Source organism: Chiloscyllium plagiosum, unplaced genomic scaffold (assembly GCF_037043375.1).
Source record: "Chiloscyllium plagiosum isolate Xiang-an unplaced genomic scaffold, Cpla_swu_hap1 HiC_scaffold_13, whole genome shotgun sequence".
Taxonomy (NCBI): Eukaryota; Metazoa; Chordata; class Chondrichthyes; order Orectolobiformes; family Hemiscylliidae; genus Chiloscyllium; species Chiloscyllium plagiosum.
The window spans coordinates 83,632,625-83,657,317 of NW_028270151.1; the positions used below are offsets into that span (position 1 = coordinate 83,632,625).

The window sequence follows — 24,693 nt, forward strand, 5'->3', positions numbered from 1 at the left end:
TGGTTTTGAAATAAAATGAAGTCTCCATTTTCTTTTTAAAGATATTGATTGGTATCTGCTGCAAAGATGATGTGTACGGGAGCAGAGTAAGGATGGAATTGTGCATGACCTGTGAAGTCTCACCCCTGTCCATCCCATGGGTTGGCTAGCTAGCTTGGTACTGTCAAGTTAAGGAAAGTCTCATGGGGATGATGAACACAAACACTGGCTTCAGGAGAGGGTGAGTGGGAGGAAGTTGAGGGAAAGAAAGTTGAGAGGACATTCAGGAGAGAAAAGGTACTTTTGGCAAGACTGGAGCCAGCTGTGATGTTGAAGCCACCAAGAACCTGCCCAAATTACTCCGTCTAGTAAATTAATGCCCATTCCAGTACTGGCATTGCAACATTGGGCACAATCTTTTTTTCATGATTTCTTTCTCGTCTTTTACTCCCTTCCTCCACTAAAAGGTGTTGTCTGTCCTTATTCGAAGACAATTACAGTGTGCAGGAATCCATTCCTTCCATATATGGATAGTCAGTGTTGGCAGGCTTGTCCAGTTATGAAAAGCAACACCGGCAAATTACAACTAATCTCATCAATAATTGCACTGTCAACAACTGAATAGCTGCCAGGTTTGCAATTAATTTTGATATTCTTTCCCCAGCTGCAGTGTTCTGTTTATGTAGCACTGCTTAATCTACAATTAACTAACTGTCCATTGACCCAGAATTTTGCCTGGCAACTTGGTGAAGTCTATGATTCAAGAACAGTGATCTGACCTTTAAATTTCTAAAAGTACCCATAAATACCATGCAGTCTGTTGAGGCTGCTCTGCCCCCGAATGGAATCATGGCTGATGAAACACTCCAATACCTTTTATCCACAATGTCTCTGTAATCTTTTATATCATTGATAGTCACAAGTTTTGTCAACCTCTATTTCAACTATGCACAGTGACTGAGCTTCCACAGCTCTCTGGGATAGACAGTTCCAAATATTCACCATCCTCTGAGTAAACAAATTCTCCTCATCCAGTTATAGAGTTGTAGAGAGAGAGCACAGAAACAGACCCAACTCATCCTTGCTGACCAGATATCCTAAATTAATCTAGTTCCATTTGCCAGCATTAGGCCTATATCCCTCTTAAACCCTTCCTATTCATATATCCATCCAGATGCCTTTTAAATGTTGTAATTGTACCAGCCTCCACCACTTCCTCTGGCAGTTCATTCCATTCACACACCACCCTTTGCATGAAAACGTTGCCCCTTAGGCCCCTTTTAAATTTTTCCCCTCCCACCTTAAAGCTATGCCCCTGTTTTGGACTCCCCTCCCCTGGGCAAAAGACCTGACTGTTCACCCTAACAATGTTAAAAATCACACAACACCAGGTTATAGTCCAACAGGTTTAATTGGAAGCACTGCCTTTCGGAGTGACGCTCCTTCATCAGGTGATTGTGGAGGGCTCGATCGTAACACAGAATTTATAGCAAAAATTTGCAGTGTGATGTAACTGAAATTATTCATTGAAAAATTGATTGTTAAGCCTTTTATTTGTTAGAATACAGTGATAGTTTCACTTCTTTCATGTGTAAATCACAAAACCTTTTTTTTAAAGTTGCATTCTCGGGTTAGCTGTTAACAATGGTGATAGCTAGACAATATGTTGAAGGTGTTAGCCCCCTGTGTTCTCTGTCTATGACCTGATGTTTAGATTGATTCTAATCTAAAAAGTGTGATCAGAGTTTTACATAAATTCATGCAGTTTTTGAGCTCAGAGTTCTACATGAACGTATGCAGTTTTTGAGCAAAGTGCAATGTAACTCTTCAAATCATCACCCTAACAATGTCACTCATGATTTTATAAACCTCTGTAAGGTCACCCCTCAGCCTCTGATGCTCCAGGGAAAATAGCCCCAGCCTATTCAGCCCCTCACTGTAGCTCAAACCCTCCAACCCTGGCCACATCCTTGTAAATCTTTTCTGAATCTTTTCAAGTGTCAGAACATTCTTCCTAAAGCAGGGAGACCACAACACGCAATATTCCAAAAGTGGCCTATCTGATTTACTGTACAACTGCAACATGACCTCCCAACTCCTGTACTCAATGCACTGACCAATAAGGGCAAGCATACTAATCACTTTCCTCACTAACCTATCTATATGTGAGTCTACTTTCAAGGAACTATGAACCTACATTCCAAAGTCTTATTGTTCAGCAACTCTCCCCAAGACCTTCTCATTAAGTGTAGAAGTCCTGCCCTGATTCGAGTTTCCAAAATGTAGCACCTCACGTTTATCTAAATTAAACTCCATCTGCCATTCCTTGGCCTATTTGGTCAATCTGATCAAAATCCTGTTGTACTCTGAGGTAGCCTTGTCCGCTGTCCACTACATCTCCAATTTTTGTGTCATCTGCAAACTTATTAACCATACCTCCTGTGTTCACATCCAAATCATTTCTATAAATGGTATACCCTTATTTTTAAATTGTGCCCCCTAATTGTAACTCCCCAACTAGGGAAAGTCTATCACTTTTAAGTATTTGTAGATTTCATTGGGATCACCTCTCAGTCTTCAAAACTCTAGAGAGTACAGACCCAGTTTGCCCAATCTGTCTTTGCATAGGGCTGTCCTGCCATTCCAGGAACAGGTCTGGTGAATCTTCATTGCACTTCCTGTGTAGCAATGATGTATTTCCTGAGATACTCCAAGTACAGTCCAACCAAGCTCCTATGTGAATGAATCCTGTTGTACTCTGGAAAGGAGTAGCCAACTTCTCTTTCCAATCCTCCCACTTCCTCCAAACGAAAGGAGTAGCCATGGGCACCCGCATGGGCCCCAGCTATGCCTGCCTCTTCGTAGGATATGTGGAACAATCCATCTTCCGCAACTACACTGGCCCCACCCCCCACCTTTTCCTCCGCTACATCGATGACTGTATCGGCGCCGCCTCGTGCTCCCACGAGGAGGTTGAACAGTTCATCCACTTCACCAACACCTTCCACCCCGACCTCAAATTCACCTGGACAGTCTCAGATTCCTTCCTCCCCTTCCTCGACCTTTCTATTTCTATCTCAGGCAACCGAATCAACACGGACATCTACTACAAACCGACTGACTCCCACAGCTACCTGGACTACACCTCCTCCCATCCTGCCCCCTGTAAAAACGCCATCCCATTCTCCCAATTCCTTCGACTCTGCCGCATCTGCTCCCAGGAGGACCAGTTCCAAAAACGCACAACCCAGATGGCCTCCTTCTTCAAGGACCGCAATTTCCCCCCCGACGTGGTCGACGATGCCCTCCACCGCATCTCCTCCACTTCCCGCTCCTCCGCCCTCGAACCCCGCCCCTCCAACCGCCACCAGGACAGAACCCCACTGGTCCTCACCTACCACCCCACCAGTCTCCATGTACAGCGCATCATCCGCCGTCATTTCCGCCACCTCCAAACGGACCCCACCACCAAGGATATATTTCCCTCCCCTCCCCTATCAGCATTCCGTAAAGACCACTCCCTCCATGACTCCCTCGTCAGATCCACACCCCCCACCAACCCAACCTCCACTCCCGGCACCTTCCCCTGCAACCGCAGGAGGTGCAAGACTTGCGCCCATACCTCCCCCCTCACCTCCCTCCAAGGCCCCAAAGGAAACTTCCATATCCGCCACAGATTCACCTGTACCTCCACACATACCATCTATTGCATCCTCTGCACCCGATGTGGCCTCCTCTATATTGGGGAGACAGGCCGCCTACTTGCGGAGCGTTTCAGAGAACACCTCTGGGACACCCGGACCAACCAACCCAACCACCCTGTAGCTCAACATTTCAATTCCCCCTCCCACTCCACCAAGGATATGCAGGTCTTTGGACTCCTCCATCGTCAGACCACAGCAAAACGACGGTTGGAGGAAGAACGCCTCATGTTCCGGCTAGGAACCCTCCAACCACAAGGGATGAACTCGGATTTCACCAGTTTCCTCATTTCCCCTCCCCCCAGCCTGTCTCAGTCAAATCCATCAAATTCAGCACCGCCTTCCTAACCTGAGATCTTCTTCCCGACCTCTCCGCCCCCACCCCAGTCTGACCTATCACCCTCACCTTGACCTCTTTCCACCTATCACATTTCCGACGCCCCTCCCCCAAGTCCCTCCTCCCTATCTTTTATCTTAGCCTGCTGGACAAACTGTCCTCATTCCTGAAGAAGGGCTAATGCCCGAAACGTCGATTCTCCTGTTCCCTAGATGCTGCCTGACCTGCTGCGCTTTTCCAGCAACACATTTCCATATGTGAATGAAACAAAACTTCACTACTGCTGAACTCTAATGCTCTTGCAATTAAGACTTCCTTAATTCAGTTAACTTCCTTAATAGCTTGTTAGCTTTCAGTGATTTATTGGCAAGAAGTACTCTGCGCAGTCTGTTCTTCGCACCTCACTGGATAACCTCTCATTTTTCAACATTATATTCCATCTTCCATGTTCCTGTCCATTCACAAAGACTGTCTAAATGTTACTGAAGCTGCTCTACATCTTCCTCATAACACATTCTTGCTGAGCTTTGTATCATCTACAAATTTGGAAATACTACATTTGATGCCGACCTTCAAATCATTTGATATAGATTGTGAGCAGCCCGTGGATTCTGCTTTCAGGACCTTCTCCCTGTTCCTAGCCATGTCACTGGTACCTTACCCAAGGATCACTGTTCAGCAGAGACAAAGCATCTTTGTTTAGGCTGAGGAAATGGGGGAAAGCAGGGGTGTGCGTTGAGTGGAAATATTGAAACTAATGTATAAATCTGAGCTGGAGAGCTTATGTTGGAAGATATAAGCATGTTCAGAGACCTGACTATCTGTTTGTAGGGAAGCTGACGCAGATGAACGGGATCAGTGCCCAGTTTGGACGTTCCCCACTGTACGTCCCAGTACGTTAAGCAAGCTTCAGAACGGAATGCCTGTTCCGACTTCTCAGAAGGTGAGTCTGTGAATTAGTCTCTTTTCAGCACCCTCTCCCTACTACTGTTACTGTAAGCAATTCAAGCAGTTTTCAGCAGTGATGCACTCTTTGAGGACTTACAGGGTAGAATGGGGTGTGCTATAGTATGCTTTGAAGTTCTCCAGGTGCTGCAATGGTGTGAAAGGTGGCGAAGTACATTTCATCTTCAGTCCCTCAACCAGGAGAGATTCAGACAGTCTCTGGGGCAGGAGTGAATTCCTTCGTATATACTGGGAGTGTCTTCCCAGTATATTTTATTCCCAAGTACCAGAAATAATGAGCTAGCCAATGAATGTGTGCAATATGGAAATAATGTATCTGAAAAAGTCATTCCACCCCAGTTGGATAAGTCATCTTTTCATGACCATACTCTCTCATAATTACTTCAAAGGTTTTCACAAGTTCCGTCTTCACATCTGTGTTCTTTTAATGCCACTGAAACTGGGCATCTTGTTTGCAAAATGACATAACTCATGGAGCTTTTAATGTAGGAAAGTTCCCCATGGTAAAGTGCTAGAAAAGCAAAACTAGACAAAAATAAACACCGAGTTTAGATCAGAGTGGTGCTGGAAAAGCACAGCAGGTCAGGCAGCATCTGAGGAGCAGGAAAATCGACATTTCGGGAAAAAGGTCTTCATCAGGAATAGAGGCAGGAAGCCTCCAGGGTGGAGAGATAAATGGGGCGGTGCTGGGGAGAAGGTAGCAAAGAGTACAGTAGGTGAATGGGGGTGGGGATGGAGTTGATAGGTCAGAGAGGAGGATGGGGGAAGGTAGCAAAGAGTACAATAGGTTGGTGAATGGGGGTGGGGAGAATAACTGCCGTATTGAGAGGGGTAATTAGATTAGGTTACTTACAGTGTGGAAACAGGCCCTTCACCCCAACAAGTCCACACCGACCCACCGAAGCGCAACCCACCCATACCCCTACATTTACCCCTTTAACCTAACACTACGGGCAATTTAGCATGGCCAATTCACCTGACCCGCACATCTTTGGACTGTGGGAGGAAACCGGAGCACCCGGAGGAAACCCACGCAGACACAGGGAGAATGTGCAAACTCCACACAGTCAGTCGCCTGAGTCGGGAATTGAACCCGGGTCTCTGGCGCTGCAAGGCAGCAGTGCTAACCACTGTGCCACCGTGCCGCCCACTAATAAAGGTTTAATCAAAGAAATGGGTTTTAAATGTGGTAGTAAAGGAGGAGTGAAAGACAGAAAACTTATTGGAGATATCATAGCATTGGGCCCAAGCGCAGACACAACAACGAGGAGGAACACAGGAGAGGTGGGAGCCTCCGGAATGGAGAGTTTTCACTTGGTGAGGGAATGCTGCAAACCTGGGAAAGGCTGTAGAATATGGAAGGGAAAGGCAATGAAGGAATTAAACATGGGAATTGTGAATTTCAAATTGGATGCATTGCAGGACCAGGAGCCAGTGTAGTTGAGTGAGGATATGGGTGGAACTTGATGAAGGTTAAGGTACTGGCCCTCCAGCAGAAGTTTACATGTACCAACATTTTGAGAGTATGTTGGATGGACCAGGCCAGAAGAGTATTAAAACTCTCTAGGCTAAAGCTCACCTGCCTTTTAAGGGAAGGGTAGAGGCAATCAGAGATGGCCTTGGTAATGAAGAGGATTTAGAGCCATATTTGAATGGAATGTTGTGGTTGCAAACAGTCCTGTTCAAACTGAAGCAATGACCAGGGGGAAGGATTGGAACCAGTGATCAGAGAATTGAGTTTGCATTGGGAGCCGAACATGTTGACTTCCATCTTATCAATAGTTTTTAGTGGAGGTTGTAGCTCAGTCAAGACTGGATACTTGAAGAATCCAGTAACACAAAGTCAAGAGGTCAAGAGTTGTGATGGAGTAATAGAGCTTTTTGTTGCCAATGTGCATTGGGAAGTGAGCCACGTTTCATTGGATGGTGCATCTGAGAAACCAAAAGCCAATGAGAGAGGGGAAGATAGAACTTTGGGGAACCCCTGGAAGAGCTTAGCTAAGAGTAGAACCTCATGTGGATTGTCCCACTGAGCTGGACAACAACAGGAGAGAAACACTGAAGGACGACAATGGTGTGGTTGATCAGAGAGGAGGAGATGATGGGAGAATGTACCGTGCTCACAGAGAAGTCACTTGGGACTTTGACTAGGGCCGTTGCAGTGCTGTGCTAGAAGCGGAGACCAGAATGGTGTGACCTGAGCTTTGAGTTTCAGAAAGACCAGAATGGTGTGACCTGAGCTTTGAGTTTCAGAAAGACCAGAATGGTGTGACCTGATCTTTGAGTTTCAGAAAGGGTCAGCATGGATTTGAGAAGCAACGCGTTCAAGGATTTGGAGCCACATTAAGAAGTCAGTGTTTTGAGGATTTGGAGGAGGGTGAAGAAAGGAATTATTATTTTTAAAATCAAATAACAAATTTCAAACAGTGATTGCCTGCAGCGAAAACATCATACAATTAACAGTCTGTTCTTGATATTTTGGGTGACTACCAAGATCAGGAGTGCAGAGAGGAAGGTTACTGAGAGCACTTGCTAACGGTTAAGTGATGCTCAAGTAGAGCTTTAAAAAGCCTGTAGATTGTATGAACAGGGGACCCCCAAGAAAGATAACAAGTTCCACTGGTTCAGAAACAGGTGTCATTACTCAGTATTCTATGGTTAAGCAGATGGGGAAGGGAGAAGCAAGAGAAAACTAACCCGTGGGATAAGCAGCGACGGATAGACCGAGTAATATTAGGAAAGATTGTCTATTGGATTGATGACTTTTTTTTGTAATTTGTTTTGATGCAGCCCTTGGAGCCCATGAAGCGACAGCCAAAATCAAAGTGCTTGACAACCCTGGTCAACCCCATGTTCAGAGAGGTAATGCAGCCACTGTTAGTGACCGAATGTGCTTGTGAGTGTGCCTGCTTATATACATCAGCTGAAATACTTAAAGTAACTGACTTCGAAGACATGAGTCACAAATAATCTTTCTCCTATTCATTAATATCAGCAGACATTAATATGAGAGAGTGGTTTCCTATCTTCGTTAACATCACTAACTCACACATGTTCCCCGCTCCGATATTTATATCATGTGGGAATCGACAGAACTCACTAAGGTGAACATAATTTAATAAAAAGTAGCTTATCCACTTTGAGAGTTCTGTTAGGGTGGCAAAGTGCTGAGAGAGAACATGCTTTCATCCTGACAGTCTGGCTGCATTCATACCTTAACATACCTCAACATTGTTCCAACCAGTTCCTTCCCCTCAATCCCATCGGTATGGCCTGGATTTATAACCAGCCAGCAAAGAGGAAGAGTCCAGTACACCATTCCCATTCTACTGGGTTTTCAGTATGTTCAAAGAAAACTCTTTGCATAGAAACTACTGATGTACAGATACCAGGAGGCTAACTCCTGTCATTAGTCAGTGTAAGGAGGGTCGATCTCTTCTGTCGATCACCCTTGGAAATGGGGGTTGGCCATGAAATAAGGTTTCAGAAAGAAGCTCAGATCCCTCCTCTTGAGGAGAAGGCATAGCTATTGAGAAACCATATCCAACCACCAATCTGCTTTTTCTTCAAACGTAGTCACCCTCGTCTGTATTTCTAGCCTTTTCTGTTTTTAAGTCAAAGGAAAAATACAAGTACTAGCTCTCATCCGTCATCTAATTCCATTTAGTTGCCAGAGTCACCTCTGGATGTTTTCTTAGGTCTCATTGACATCGCTGTCAAATTAAACTCATCCAGGCAGCTGTTTGGCACAACATAGTATATTGTACCAAGGAGGTTTATCCTTCACCCTGATTCTCCATGTGGTGGGTTCTGATCCTTGGCAAAGAGAAGCTTGGCTGTCTGGGAGAAAGCAGAGATTGGGGATAAAAGGGTTTTTCTCAGTGTGGCAGCCAGTGATAAGTGGTGTTCCGCAAGGCTCAGTGTTGAGACCATGACTTTTCACTTTATACGTTAACGATTTAGACGATGGAACTGAGGGCATTCTGGCTAAGTTTGCAGATGATGCAAAGATACGTAGAGGGACAGGTAGTATTGAGGAGGTGGGGAGGCTGCAGAAGGGTTTGGACAGGTTAGGAGAGTGGGCAAAGAAGTGGCAGATGGAGTACCAACATGGGAATGTGTGAGGTCATGCACTTTGGTAGGGAGGGCTACTTTCCAAATGGGAGAAAATTCAGAAATCTGAAGTGCAGGTAAACTGGCAGATTGAGTCAGTAGTTAGGAAGACAAATGCAATGATGGCATTACTTTTGAGAGTACTTGAATATAAAAGCAGGGATGTACTTCTGAGACTTTATAAGGCTCTGGTCAGGCCACACTTAGAGTATTGTGCACAGTTTTGGGCCCCATCTCTCAGGAAGAATGTACTGGCCCTGGAGCGTGTTCAGAGGAGGTTCACGAGAATGGTCCCAGGAATGAAAAGCTTAACATCTGAGGAATGTTTGAGGACTCTAGGTCTATACCCGAGGGAGTTTAGAAGGATTAAGGGGTGCTCTAATTGAAACATACAGAATACTGAATGGCCTGGACTAAGTAGATGTTGGGAAGATGTTTCCATAGGTAGGAGAGACTAGGAATCGTGGGCATATCCTTAGAGTAAAGGGAAGACCTTTTAGAATGGCGATAAGGAGAAACTTCAGCCAGAACATGGTGAATCTGTGGAATTCACTGCTACAGAAGGCTTTGGAGGCCAGGTCATTGAGTATATTTAAGACTGAGATAGATAGATTCTGAGAGGTTGTCAAGGGGAGAATGGGGCTGAGAAACTTATCAGCCATGATTGAATGGCAGAGCAGACTCAGTGGGCCGAATGGCTGAATTTCTGCTGCTATGTCTTATATCGTATGAGTGGACTTTAGCAGCCTTAAACATAGGGATTTCAGTTATTGACTACATGCTGTTTTGTCTCCTGGCAATGGCTCAATGATCCATTTTAATGGTGTTTGTTTTATTCTGCTGCAGCTACAAGAGAAGCACAAACTCAGCGGTGGGAATCTGGGTGCCATTGAAGAGCTGGAGAATGCGTTTAACCTGGCGGAGGAGTCCTGCCCAGGTATTTCAGACAAACTGGTAGCGCACATGGTGGAGCGGGTACGAAGGTGAGTGAAAGCAAGCCACATTCACACATACATTGACGAGGTGAAAGGAGTGAGCATTTAACTTTTGTGCAGTATTGGCAAAGCATTTTATGTTTAGGTTAGATTTTTTAGATTAGATTCCCTACAGTGTGGAAACGGGCCCTTTGGCCCAACCAGTCCACACCGACCCTCCGAAGAGTAACCCACCCAGACCCATTTCCCTCTGACTGATGCACCTAACACTATGAACAAATTAGAATGGCTAATTCACCTGACCTGTACTTCTTTGGAATGTGGGGGGAAATCGGAGCACCCGGAGGAAACCCACACAGACACTGGGAGAATGTGCAAACTCCACACAGACAGTCGCTTGAGGCTGGAGTCGAACCTGAGTCCCTGGTGCTGTGAGGCAGCAGTGCTAACCACTGAGCCACCATGCTGCTCCCAATCTTCTAAGAATTAGTACCGTTTTAATGCATTGGGATTATACAGGGCAGCATGAATGGGTTTATCGGCTCACCAAACTATTATTAATCCTAAATAATGCCCTTCAGTTGACCTACTTTATGAACATGGGAACAAGGAAAGATCATAATGGTCCATTCGGCCTGATCCAACGATAAAAACCAAGCAAACCCAGATAAAAATGAGGTAGTGCATTTCAGTGAGATGAACAGAACCATCCCTATGCTTGAGAAAATAAACTGAGTGCAATATAAGAGCAAAAGGATCTCGGTAAACAAATGTTCAAATATATCATTGGAGGTTAGAAAAGCAATTAAAATGTTACCAAACCCATGAGGGTTTATTTTCAAGTGTGCAGAATTCTCAAGTTGTATTAAACTTGTATTGAAACCTAACCAGGCTGCATTTGGAGCACTTTGTTCAACAGTGGACACTGTACTATTGAATAGAATGTACAATCACTACAGACATTGTGAAAAAGGATTAGGGAGAAAGGCACCATGACTGAGAAATTGCAGCTACTAATAAAGAATCAATAGTGCCATACAGCACGGAAACAGACCCTTCGGTCCAACCTGTCCGTGCCAGACATAATCCCAAACTAAACTAGACTTACCTACCTGTGCTTGGCCCATATCCCTCCAAACATTTCTTATTCATGTACTTATCCAAATGTCTTTTAAATATTGTAACTCTACCCACACCTGCCACTTTATCTGGAAGTTTGTTCCACACATGAACCACACTGTATTTTTTAAAAAAAGTTGCCCCTCGGGTTTTTTTTTAATCTTTCTCTTCTCACCTTAAAAATGTGCCCTCTAGCCTTGAAATTCCCCACCCTAGGGAAAAGACACCTGCCATTCACCTTACTTACACTCCTCATGATTTTATGTAAGGTCACCTTTCAGCCTTCTATACTTCAGTGAGAAAATGATGTAGAATCACTGAATTCAAATCTCACAATGAAGCTGGAAAATTTGAATCCAGTTAATTAATTACATATCCTTGATGGAATTGGTAGGGGGGTCAGGTGGAGAGAGTATAAAGATCTGCTACTCTTGCCTTGTCTGGCATTTATGTGACTCTAGAGTCACAGTGGTTGACTCAAAACTGCATTCTGACGTGGCCTTAGACCACTAAGCCGCCAATACAGACCTGCATACCAGATACAGCAAGGGCACACCTTGTCCAGTCGACCCTGCAAGTTCGTCTTCACTGTCTTCTGGGAACTTGTACTGAAATTGGGAGAGCTATCCTCTGGACTGAATCTAACTTGATGCTCTCTGCTCAGAGAAATGGGACTTAAGATTGGGATTAACAGTAATGTTTCTTACGTGGTTAAAAAACCTGTTCGCACCATCTGGGAAATTGAACTGTGTGTCCTGAGAAAGCGTCAGTCCCTCTGCTTGGAGGATGGAGGTGGGGGGTGGAGTGGGATACAGTTTGTAGTCTGCGCAGGCAGTTGAGAAACACGTGGAGTGGGTGAAGCTTCTCCTTTTGACTTGTTGTTCTTGCCTCCTCTCAGGTATTCGCTCAGTGGATCCAGCAAGAACTCAGCACGGTGAAGATCTCGGCACCTGCAGGGGCTTCCCAATGCCCTGTGAACCCAGCACCCAACAACACCCCTCCTGCTGCAGTTAGGAAAGCCCGTGGCTACTGATGCCAGTGCTTCATGGTCATGGCGACGAGACTCGATCACACTGTTGGATCCGAACTGAATACCTTTTACTTTTTAATCACTGCCACCATGAGGGGTGGCACTAAATAAGAGGGGTTGATATCTTTTTTTGTTTTAATTAGAAGTTATAATATTTTTACATTTTCTTTATATACAGAGAAGGTGAATTGATTGGTGCATATCAAACTGTATTAGTAGAAATGTACAATGTGAAAAAGAGACAGTATCTCTTTTGCTTTCCTGTCTAGGTTTTGTTTCAGAATTCAGAGGTCATTTTTTTTTTTTAAACGATTTTAAAAATAAGTACACCGTGTAATAAGGGTGCAAGTACATGGATTATACACATTCAGGATAAAGGGTCCTGAACGGAGGATAACCTTCCCTGAGCTACTCATTTTAAGATGTGGCTACATTGTGCTGCTAGTGATTAGGTGAAAGTAGCAAGTGGAGTTGATGGTGAAGCTTATTCAGACTTTAAGATCAGTCAGGCTACACTCTCAATCCCCTGTGAAGGCAGTCTGGCAAAACAGTAAAAGTGTGTCTTGCCTCTTGGTTCAGGAACCTGTGTCTTTCGGTCACTCACTGGATCCATCGGGAGAGGTTTCTCATCCGTGCAACATTCTGCGAGATGGAGCCCTGCACTGAAGAGAGGCTTGCCTGACTCTTAAGCAGCACTGAGTTTCAGTTGGTGGTTCAAGTCAGCATTTAAAAAGATTAGCTCAGACTGGCTGGAAGGGAGGATTTGCATTCATACAGAAAGGATTGAAAAGGGTTTTATGTAAAGAAAAACACTTGCATGTAGCTCCATCAGTGACAAAAGTTCTACTCTTGAATATCCCTCAGTCTGAACGAACACTTTCGCCGCCCCCTTCAATTAAATGTGAGCCCCCACATCTTTTTTAATACTCCCAATTTACTGAGGCCTGCAGAAGCGATCTTGTCTCTTTAAAGACCAGTTCCACAATGCTAAAAGCCGGTGTTGCCTGAAAGGGTGTAGTTCATACTCCTGTCCACTGGAACATAGTCGCTTCCATCTGTGATTATGCCAAGGCGCGCTCTGTTTGTTTTCCTCCATCCTGTTGGGTGCAAAGGATCAAGGTAATACCTCCATCCCAGAATCTCAGTTGCTAGGGGAGATCTGGCCTGGAGTGTTAATCAAGCAAAGCCAATGGACCAGAATCTAACTCGGATTGGATTGTGGAGAAAATTAACAGTGAATATCTGAAACCAGCACTTGGTATAATCTGAAACTGCCGCATTTCCTGACTGCACTGCGTGCTTTATTGCTGAACAGTTGCCAGTAGCAATGAGCGACCAGTAGACAGTTAGAAGAAAATGTGCATCTCTGTTTATGGGCAGATCGAAGAGGTAGATTCCCAGAATATGTTTTACCGTCCCCACCCTCTCCGACTGGTGCAATCAATACTCCAGAGAACAGGAATTCACAAACGTGTTGAAGAAATGTTGTTTTAATTCACTTTACAGCAAGTGAGTTGCTGTCGCCAATGGATCTCCATGTTCCAGCAGACATTGGGAACTGTCTTCAGTCTTTCAACTGAACCACTGTTGGCCAATGTCTTTAATGGCATCGACATGGACTTTCCTACTGAATAAACAGGGACAACATTAGCAGGGTGTGACGAAATGAACATTTTTATCCATCTAATCTAAAAGGACATTTCTTTGCCTCACTTCATGTAGCTGACAGTAGTTACCATAATTTCCTGTATTCCATCTTGATTTGTGTGTTTTCTTTTTCAGAAACTACACAGATGTTTCATTGTGCAAAGTAGGAAACCATTCAGTTTAGATTCTGTTGTATAACTTGGGATCAGTATTAACTCTGAATGGATTCTCTGTATGGCCTTTAACAGCAAGGCCAGTTACACCAGATGGTTTTGCTTTTACACCTTACGTTGGGAAGAGAAACACAACGACCGATGATACCACCATGAAATATGGACAGCCGATTGTCCTGCTAGTACAATGAAAGCCTGACAGAAATGCCGTGATGTAGCATCTAGGAGGAGACAGTAAAAGGGCCAAGTGGAACAAGTGAGAGTTGCAGGTTTTATTTGAGGGCTTGTAGGGGGATTAAGTGCAGGATCTCAACAACCCTTATACTGATAACAATTTTCGGGAGAAAAGACTTTGAACAGTATTATCCAAGAATGGGCAGAGTTAGTATTAAGAGTAACTTAGATACCATTCCTATAATGTAAAGGGAAAAAGTGTGCATATGTTTGTAAAGGTACATCCAGACAAAGAACTGACCAGCGTCAAAACATTCAGGGATAACATTCCCAAGGGAACTCCCACTATGATTTAAGTATATCCCTATGAAATGATGTGAAGGGCTGTTAGCCACGTTTCTCTGGGTTTTACCTCCATCTACAGCTAGGGCTCTGGGGAAATTGCAACCAGATGTGTTGTAGAATTTGGTTTGCTACTGAACACACAAAAAGTGATTCAACAGATCATTTCTTGGCTTCACCTTTCATCATGAGCTTCTCCATCTCTGGGTCGGACACCTACAGTCTGAAGTTCTAAATTCCGGGTACCTGCACCTCAATGAGAGAAAAACACAAGCCATTGAGGATTTGATACACTGTGCCCTCTCGCTGTGTCTCGCATTGGACCTGCCATTTGAATGGATGAAGAAGTGAACATAAAGGACTCTAGTTTTTAAACTTCATAGCCATGTCAGTGAAACTGGGGATTGTGTTCCTGTATGTCCAGTGTTTGTATACTGCGTGTATTAACAGTGTACAAGTGCACACCTGGTCCTTGCAACCCATTTATTACCTATTTTAAAGTCCAGTTTAGGTTTGGTTGTAGTTATTTATGGTGAAGGAGGGTATCCGTGCTCTTGGAGCTGCGGATCGCATTTTATATACAGTGTAATGGACGAATAAAATATAAGAATGGAACGCGTGCAGTCTTGTCTTATTCACAGCAGCTACTTTAAGGTGCCTCTCATTTCTACCATGCATGATTGAGAAAGAAAACTGGGCTCGGATTCCTACAGTTGACTGATGCTTCAATTTATTTTTACTGATAAGGAATAATGGCCAAAGAATTCCTGGAGAGCTCACCAAGCCTTTGTGCCAATCAGCTGCACTGTGACACTGTGGGGTGTGCCAAAGGCCTGTGCACTGCAGCAGTGAATCAAGTCAGCTGACCTCCACCTTCTCGAGGGCAATTAGGGTTGGGTAGCAAATGCTGGCCCAACCAGTGACACCTGTGCTTTGTTAAATTATAAAGACAAGAAATAACATAGGCAGAGGACTCTGTTTGTACTTCGACAGCAGGACCCAACAGCACTTAATATAGTCCAGCCAAATCTGGTGACATCTGGCTACTGTAACTCGGCATTCCTTGGATGTAAGTGGGTGAAAGACAGTAGGGGTTTTACTAGGTACATCAGGTGAGAGTTTGAAAGAATGGGAGTGATGGCAAAAAGAATACAAGAAATGGTAGAATTAATGGAAGGAGGCTGCAAAGAGAACATATGTCACTGTAGAAAGTAGAGTATTAAGTTGAGGATGGATTACTCACCCTGGCACTTCAAAAGAAGAGGGGGAGGATGAATTTATTAATGATCTTTCAAATTTTCCACTGGTGTTGGCCAAGCTGACGAGGACAGGAGGAGTTATTGGTATCTGACTGCACAGTCAGATGCAACCAGTCACACTTATCATGGAAACAAGGTAATTTCTCCCTTTCAGATGAGTACAAGATGTTTTTAAGAGGGATGTTTTAACCTCTGGGGTTTTGTGACTTTAAAGAGCGAGTACACGATAGATGTTCATGGAAGTTTAAGTCAAAAGATGCACATTTATGTTCCACAACACCAGAAATTTAAAACGCAACAATCACCCATTCCTCATGCAGAACAGATACATGTGGAAAGAGGAGTTGTAACGGATTGGTAGAAAATTATATCAAAAGAGTTGAAAGGTCAATTGTAATCAGTCCTCAGAATGATACTTTGTAGGCCTGAAGAAAAAAGTGAAGGTTGGGTGGGGTGACAAGTTCACCCGAAACCACAAACTTCTGTCTTTCCAGTCAAAGTTCGTTGAGCTCCTGCACTGAAGCACTGTAATCTTTCAGGTCAATGAATGAGCTCCAAATTTTGGCCCAAGTCAGGATCTTCCCTTGTGCTGGGACAGCGACAGAGACTGACCTGCATTGGCCTATCCTTTTCAGCTTAAAGAGGAACTGCCAAGTATTTCTTGTCCCAGGCCAGCTTCTGTCATGCAACAACATTTATCAGTGTTTTTGACTGGCAACACGACAGGTTAATGGGTCACCAAACATTGGAACATTTTTGATAGCCCTTCATGTGAGTAGCTTTATTTGTAATTCCACTTTCACGGGATCACCAAGCCACCCAGCCATTGTTACTTTTAAGCCTTGTCAACAGAACTCCAAGATGTTTCACAATTTATTGTCTTTTCAGAGCTGTGTCCAATCCTTATCTATACAGAAGAAGCCTAGCAGACTCTCTAATTCATTTTGTGAATATAATTGTCCGTATTTTAGGCAATCTTTGAATTCAAGTTTCTATCCTTTGAGTAAGTTCCACAAACATGATGATTTGGAGGTGCCAGTGTTGGACTGGGGTGTACAAAGTTAAATCACACAACACCAAGTTATAGTCCAACAGGTTTAATTGGAAGCACTAGCTTTTGGAGCACTGCTCCTTCATCAGGTGGTTGTGGAGTCCACCTGATGAAGGAGCGTCTCTCCGAAAGCTAGTGCTTCCAATTAAACCTGTTGGACTATAACTTGGTGTTGTGTGATTTTAAACATATGACATTACTGAAATGATAATGGACTCTGTTGACAGAGCTGGGAAGCATCTGCACAGTTAAATTCATATTATCCAGCAGGTTCTGGTATGTCAGAAATTCTGGTTAGCAAGGCAGATGGTATTCAGACAATGGTTCGACAGTGACCATTGCTCCCAATAAGTTGAACAAAACGTGTTGGGACTTAAGACAATGACCTTAACCTAAACTGTGCTTAAACCAGTGTTTCTGTCACCATCAAGTCATGAAGTTAGCCGGTAGTGCTATGGCAATGGAATATCTTCCAGTTTGTGAAAGTGCACATTTGTATATTCAGAGGAAGGGAGTTAAAGATGCCAGTTGGAGTGTTCTGGTTGGTGAGATAACATGAATTTTACTGACATATCCTCATCAGTTAAATTTGCATGTTTTGCAGCAGGAGTTGGTCCTGCCCTAACCTTGCATAGTATTGTTAAGGCTGCATTTGGCATCCTGCCAATATGCCCACTGAAATCCAATAGAACAGGATTTGAGCTACTTTAAGATTTTCAGCTCTATGCCTTCTGCCTTGAACAACACAAGCACAGGGTATACTTTGCAACTGAATTAACAATGCTGTGAAAAGACTTAAGATTTCTTATCCCACTTCCTATGTTTTTGGCTTCCAAACATTTAGGCATGTCTTTCAAAGGAGAACAGTGCCTGCAGTACAAAGTACTGATGCTAGATGGTGCTGTTACAGAGGGTTAAGGGCAGAATGTACCAGAAAAATCGATCATTGGAAAGAATGAAGGAACAGCAGATGGCTTTTCCACCGTAGAATGTAATCATAGTCAATTTAATTCCATGTACAGTCTTCTCTAACTCTTAACCTTAGCCAACAAAAAGCTCAGTTGTTGGCTATCAAAATTTCAGTTGGTCCCTGGTTACCAAAGAAAGAGTTCCACGTTTCCCTGTGTGAGGAAATGTTTTGAAACATCACCCATGACAGCACTTTTAACTTTAAAACGTGATGCTCATTTGTTCTGGGCTCTCCCACAGGTCCCACACAGCAAGCACATGGGGTGCATGGAGGATGGGAAACAGATCAGCACAGTGGTAGGTGCTCATGGTTTGTGGTGGAGAGTTGGGAAGGTATGAAAAAAAAAGGGACAACAATGAGCTGATCCCAACAACAAAGTTACCCTTGTTGGGGCAATTGGAGTGTAGGTTGAATGGACGCAAGAGGAGTGGACATTAGTGATAGGGTTGAGTAGGCATGGGGAGAATGAAAACAGGGGAGGATGGCATACAAAGTTGATATAAGAATGGGATGGGATTTAGCAGGAGGGATTATCACATTTCCAACTTACATTTATTCCAGATTTAATCAATTGAATTTAAACTCTTACCAGCTGCTGTGTTGGGATGTCAACTTCTGTCTCTAGAGCATTAATTCAAGCTTCTGGTTTATTGGTGCAAACCATGATCACTGTGCTCGTGACATCTCAGTGTAAGAATCAGGAGATCTCCCTCAGAGTGGAGGAGGAACAACATACAATATATCCTGACCCATCAGCTCCCTACACCTCACTGCTTGATAAAAGATAATGACCATAAATATGCAAGAGCAGAAATAGACCATTGAGTCTACTCCACCATAAAATGATTGTAGCTGATCTGATAATCCTCAACTACACTTCCTGCCCTTTTTCTTAAAAAGACCAAGTCCCTTACTGAGTGAAAATTTCTTTCTTCACCTTGGTTATGCCTAATGATCAGCCTCCTTCCATAGTAAAGTACTGCACAGATTCAGTAGTCAGAAGAAATTACACCTGATGAGTCCTAAATGTGCAACCCCTTATTCTATGATAACACCCTCTGGCCCTAAACTCTCCAACAAAAGAAAACAGCCTCTCTGCATCTATCCTGTCAAGTTCATAAGATTCTTGTATGTTTCAACAAAGTAACTCTGATGAATATAAACCCAATCTACTTAACCTCTCCTGGGTAGACAGCTCCTCCATACCTGGCATCAATCTAAATGAACCTTCTCTGGCCTGCCTCCACTGCCAGTGTAGTGGGCAGCACAGTGGTTAGCACTGCTGCCTCTCAGTGCCAGAGACCCAGGTTCAATTCCCATCTCAGGAGACTGACTGAGGACTTTGCACATTCTCCCAGTGTCTGCATGGGTTTGCTCCGGTTTTCTCCCACAGTCCAAAAATGTGCAAGGTTATGTGAATTGGCCACGCTAAATTGCCCGTAGTGTTAGGTAAATGTAGGGGAATGGGTCTGGGTGGGTTGCGCTTCGGAGGGTCAGTGTGGACTTGTTGGGCCAAAGGGCCTGTTTCTACACGAAGTGATCTAATTTTTTGTTTTAAAAATCAGAGAAAGGAAGGGAGACCAAAACTGTTTAACATTATTCTTGGTGTGGTCTGACCAGTGCCTTGTATAGTTTTAGCAAAACATCTTCTTGCTATTTTTAAAAAAAAACACTCCACTCTGAAATAAACGTCAACATTCCATTTGTCTTCCCTATTACTTGCTGAATGTTTTTTTGAGATTCATGCAGGAGGACTCCTGTAGCTTTCTGTAATCCTTCTCCATTTAAATAACATTCAGCTCCTCTTCTTCCTGTCAAAGTGCATATCCTCATTTTCTCCACATTATATTCCAATTGCCAAGTTTTTGCCCTCTTGATTAACCTGTCTTTATTCCTCTGCAGACTCTGCACCATCCTCACCGCTTGCTTTCCCACCTTGTCATCTGTAAACTTGGTAACAGTACATTCATGTCCAAGTCATTAACATATTATAAATAACTGTCCCCAGCTTTGATCCCCATTACACTGTATATATGTCCAAATACATTACATCCACTTCTGCCCCTATCCTGTTCATTACATCAAAATAATTGTAATAAAATCTGCAAGGGATGATTTCACCTTCACATACTTGGTCAGATACATTTCAGAATGCTCTGTTGTTACATCCTTTGTGATAGTTTCTAACATTTTCTCAAGTTTCATGTGTTAAACTAACTGGCCTATATATTTAAAAAAGTAAGGGGACAAAAACGGATAAGTAACACTACGGTAGTTTTCCAATCCCCTGGGACTTATCCAGAAGCCAAGGACTCCTGGAAAACCAATAACAGTGCATTCACTATCTCTGCAGCTACCTTTAATATCTTAGAATGCATCCAGGGGATTGATCAGTCTTTGGCACCAAAATTTACCATTCGTCATAGAATCCTAATGAAGCTGCATTATATAAAAAGTACACTAGCAAAGCTTTGCTCAATTATAAAGCCAACTTTGAAACATTTCTGAGGTAGACAGGGTTCACATTAAACTTGAACGCTGGTCTAACTCCGGAACCCAACGCAATCCAATCAGACCTCAACTTTAGACAAGAAACAAAAGCCGTCAGGTTTGCTATAAAGTCAATTTATTTTGCTTCAAGCAATTAAAATCATTCCTTCTGATTTGCTTGAACTAACTAATGTTGATAACTGTAGCTAAATCATTATCTGTTTGCACAAGTAGTACTCCAACTCATGTGATGGGGCAGCAGGCAGAGGTAGGCCTGGTGCTCAGCTCCACCTGAGACTGTGCAGGTGGATGTGGAATATTATGGAACAGCTCACGCATTGTAAAGACACTAAACGCTATTTTCTCATAAGGTGAACTGGCTCCACATTCATAAAGACAGGCGAATGCCACTGCTGGGAGCTGAGCCTCAGGGCCCTTGGAAGCAGCCATTTCTAAGAATGCCAGGTCTGAATAAGCACTGGGCCCTTCGTGAATAACCCAGGGCTCAGTCCAACTGCAAGGGTCTCGTGGAAAGGTACTGAGGTAAACTCCCAGGTGCCGCCGGCTGGTTGGGCTGGTTGGGTGAGCGTAGAGGACCCAGGTTGGAGACCGCAAGTTGAGCTTCAAGCCTTTGTGATGGAGTCGGGTTTGCTGCTGGTTGTCAGAGTCAAAGGCGCTGAAGGCCAGAAGCTCGTCATACCTCTTCCCTACGGGAGCTGGGAAACCAACGATGCTCCCGTGGCATCCCCTGGGTGGTTCCACCAGCTTTGGGATGAGATGCCCATCCTGAAAGGCAGCACCACCATTGGTGCTGAGCGCCTGAGCCCGGAAGTTCAGCTGTGTCCTGGCATTGCAGTACACAACACCGTGGCCATCCTCCTCATCCACTGACACCACCTGGCACTCCACAGTCTCCAGGTTGTCTATGAAGTCCCCGGATCTCCAGACCGTGCCATGGTCATCGCTGTAGAACATGAAGGAATGTGGGCTGGTCCTGCAGATTTTTCCAAAGCATTCTTTTGAATCAATGTGATAGGCATAGGCTGGGACAACAAGTCTCCCAGATGGAAGCTGGATGCCATGGCCTGGGCCCAGGGCAAAGGTGGCCCACTCTTCGATGGCACAGCCAATGGTGCACTCAGTCAGGTCAGTGATGGCACTCCAGCTCTGGCCGTGGTCAGTGCTGCGGACACAGCAGAGGCGAGTCACATTGTCGCCTGTGATAAGTTGATAGGATTCTGTGGTGCGTCCCAGGACTGCAATGAAGAAGAGAAAGAGGGTGTCGGTGGAATTGTCATAAACAGGGCACGGGTTCATCGAGCGGTGATTCTTGAGGTAGGCGGAGTGCAGAACTTCCATGTCTCCCCACTGCAAAAAAAAAACAAATTTAAAAAAAGATAAATAAAAGGAGAGGTAGGATCGAGCTGGATGCACAGTCGGATCACTGTCCATATTAAAATATAACAGCTAGCACTGCTACCTCAACACCAGGGACCCGGTTTGATTCCAGCCTCGGGCGACTGTCTGTGTCATGATTTTTTTTTTAAAAACATCCTCCCTGTGTCTGCATGGGTTTCCTCCCACAATCCAAAGGCGTGCAGGTTAGGTGAATTGGTCATGCTAAATTACCCATAATGTTCAGGGATCTGTAGGTTAGGTGCATTAACCAGGGGTAAATGTAGAATAATCAAGTAGGGGAATGGGTCTGGGTGGGTTACTCTTCAAAAAGGCAAGTGTAGACTTGTTGGGTGAAAACCTCATCCCTCAGTCCTTTTCAAATCTTTCTCCTCATCTTAAAAAATATGCCCCCTTGTTTTGAACTCCCCTATCCTAGAGAAAAGACCCTTGTCATTCATCTCCTCTGTACCCCTCATGATTTTATAAAAGGTTAACCCTTCAACTTCCTACATGCCATTAAAAAATTCCTATCCTTTCCAGTATATTTTTATAACTCAAATCTCCATTCCTGACCACATGCTGGTCAACCTTTCCTAAACCATCTTTAGTTTAATGGCATCCTTCCTATAAAAGGGAGTCCAGAACTGGACATAGTACTCCCAGATGGGGCCTCACTAACATCATCTACAACCTCAACATGACATCCAACTCCTATACTCAAAGGAGGAGTGAGCAATAGAGGCAAGTGTTGGCAATTTTGGAGAAGATTTGTAGCTCAGGTTGAGGTTCAGGTTTTAAGTTTGCTCATTGAGCTGAAAGGCAAGTGTGCTAAATGCCTTCTTAACCACCCTATTTACATGTGACAAACTTCAAACAACTATGTACCTGAACCTCTGTCACCCTGCTCTGGAACACAACCCACTTCCCATTAATTGTATAAGTCCTGTCCTAGTTTGTATTACCAGTACTGGCTGGTATGGGCCAAGGCAAGGACCACACCCCAACTCTGCATCACATGAACAATGTAGGTTTAAAGCGATTTAAGGTCCATTTATATAGATCAATACACTGGCATTGAAAATTCAGAAAGACAAGTACAGCATTAACCTGACTGTCCATAGCAATAGCAGGTAGCAATAATGATACAGAGCCCCGATTATGTCATAACTCAAGTATGAGACTAGTTCAGGCACCAATCCTGAGAGAAGGTCAGAATCCCTAGAGTGTGGAAACAGACCATTCAGCCCAACAAGATCACCCCACCCAGACCCATCCCCCTATTCTATCCCTGTAACTCCCATGGCTAACCTAAACATCCCTGAACACTACATGCAATTTAGCATTGTCAATTCATCTAACTGGCACATCTTTGGACTGTGGGAGGATACCAGAGCACCTGGAGGAAACCCACACAGGAGAACATGCAAACTTCATACAGACACTTTCCCAAGGTGGAATTGAACTGGGTCCCTACCACTGTGAGGCATCAGTGCTAACCACAGCCACCATGCCAGCCACAAGGGATATACTGACCTTGGAAAGAGGGAGTGAAAGCTTACCAGAACAATATGCAGACTCCAAGACATACACTACAAGGTGGCATTGCACAAATTAGAGCTGTACTCTCAGACATTCACCACATTTACGATATTAGACAATATAATTAGGCAGCAGTAACACACAAGAAACTTGCTAGAGGTGGAGTCAACATCCCCCAGTATTAAATCTTATCAGCAGACATGTATGGGGGGGGGGGGGGTGGGAAGAGAGAGACAGTGGGCATGGGGGTGGGACAGACTGGGTGTGGTGGGGGCAACACTGTAGGGATGGGGTGGGACAGACTGTGGGTGTGGGGGGCTATGCTGTAGGGGTGGGGGGTGGAGCAGACTATGGGAGTGGGGGGCTATGCTGTAGGGGTGGGGTGTGGACAGACAGTGGGAGTGGGATACTGTAGGGATGGAGTGTGGACAGATTGTGGGTGTGGGGGGCTATGCTGTAGGGGTGGGGGGTGGAGCAGACTATGGGTGTGGGGAGCTATGCTGTAGGAGTGGGGGTGTGGACAGACAATGGGAGTGGGGGGCTATGCTGTAGGGGTGGGGTGTGGACAGACAATGGGAGTGGGATACTGTAGGGGTGGAGTGTGGACAGATTGTGGGTGTGGGGCAGACTCTGGGGGTAGGCAGACCAGTCACTCTCAATGGGTACAGAGCAGGTCACCGATTCTCCAAGTAACCCCACCCCCAAACTCCAGTTCAGAGGGAATCTAGTGGATGCACTCTGTTGGTTTGTAGGAAGATCAGGAGACTTTGTTCAGGTACACCCACACACAGTAATTTGTTATTCCTTTGGAGGGGAAGAGAGAAAATTGGAAACAAAAATCCAGCAGGGCGTCCCAAAGTACTTGAAATTGGACACTTCAGAAATAAATGCAACTTTTCTCCCCTTGAGCTCAGGTTGACACTCACCTGGACATGGCTCTTGTACACCGCTCCCCTGCGGAACACCAGGACAGTAGCATCAGCATCAGCTGGGCTCAGTCTCTCTTCAGCGAATGCCAGAATGGCCGCAGACTGGGCCAGGTAACACAGAGCAGGAATTCGGTAGGTCAGGCCAAACCTTCCCTGTTCAAATAATACCGTTTTAGCAGGAAGATAGCGGGAAGTCATCTCAACGAGGCAACCCCTGGCTGGAGGGAGGGAGTGAGTAATGAACAGTGTCTGGTGAAATGTTCTATCAGTGATAAACGCTGTCTGTGTCAGGCTGCTGTATTCCAGCAGTTTCTGGCTGAAGGATTCACTGAGTCAGTAATTTCCAGGCTGTTATAGAATCAGGACAACAGGTCCCCATTGTTAACCCCAACAACAACAACCACCAGGCTGAGGTAGCTGCACACTCTCCCTCATTAAGAACACAAATTATTCCCGTGGTCTGCCCTTCCACTCACCCACCCTCCCCACGGCTCTGCCTGCTTCCTTGTTCACTGCGGCAGGCTCATCAATCCGAAGGTGG

The 24,693-nt window shown here is 44.6% G+C and overlaps 2 protein-coding genes across 2 annotated transcripts in view; one reads left to right on the plus strand and one right to left on the minus strand.

Annotated features, from left to right (window-relative positions):
• Window positions 1-15,131, plus strand: part of stk25b (serine/threonine kinase 25b) — an 89,540-nt gene extending 74,409 nt beyond the window's left edge. Inside the window, exons 8-11 of the mRNA XM_043701777.2 lie at window positions 4,849-4,960; window positions 7,774-7,845; window positions 9,943-10,079; window positions 12,049-15,131. Of these exons, the coding sequence (XP_043557712.1) occupies window positions 4,849-4,960; window positions 7,774-7,845; window positions 9,943-10,079; window positions 12,049-12,088 (361 nt within the window). The 3' untranslated portion in view covers window positions 12,089-15,131. The remainder of the gene's footprint in view (window positions 1-4,848; window positions 4,961-7,773; window positions 7,846-9,942; window positions 10,080-12,048) is intronic.
• Window positions 15,132-20,405: 5,274 nt separating this feature from the next.
• Window positions 20,406-24,495, minus strand: neu4 (sialidase 4). Its single transcript, XM_043702898.2, has 2 exons — window positions 24,150-24,495; window positions 20,406-21,654 (listed from the first exon to the last, which is right to left on the minus strand). The coding sequence occupies exons 1-2, from the start codon at window positions 24,348-24,350 to the stop codon at window positions 20,530-20,532; spliced, it is 1,326 nt and encodes a 441-aa protein (XP_043558833.2). The 5' UTR covers window positions 24,351-24,495; the 3' UTR covers window positions 20,406-20,529.
• Between the last annotated feature and the right edge of the window lie 198 nt (window positions 24,496-24,693).

Excerpts from the sequence above, each read along its gene's own strand:
- neu4 (XM_043702898.2), bottom strand. The coding sequence starts at position 24,350 with ATGACTTCCCGCTATCTTCCTGCTAAAACGGTATTATTTGAACAGGGA. Across the intron at positions 21,655-24,149 it reads TGTACAAGAGCCATGTCCAG|TGGGGAGACATGGAAGTTCT; the intron begins GTGAGTGTCAAC and ends TTTTTTTTGCAG.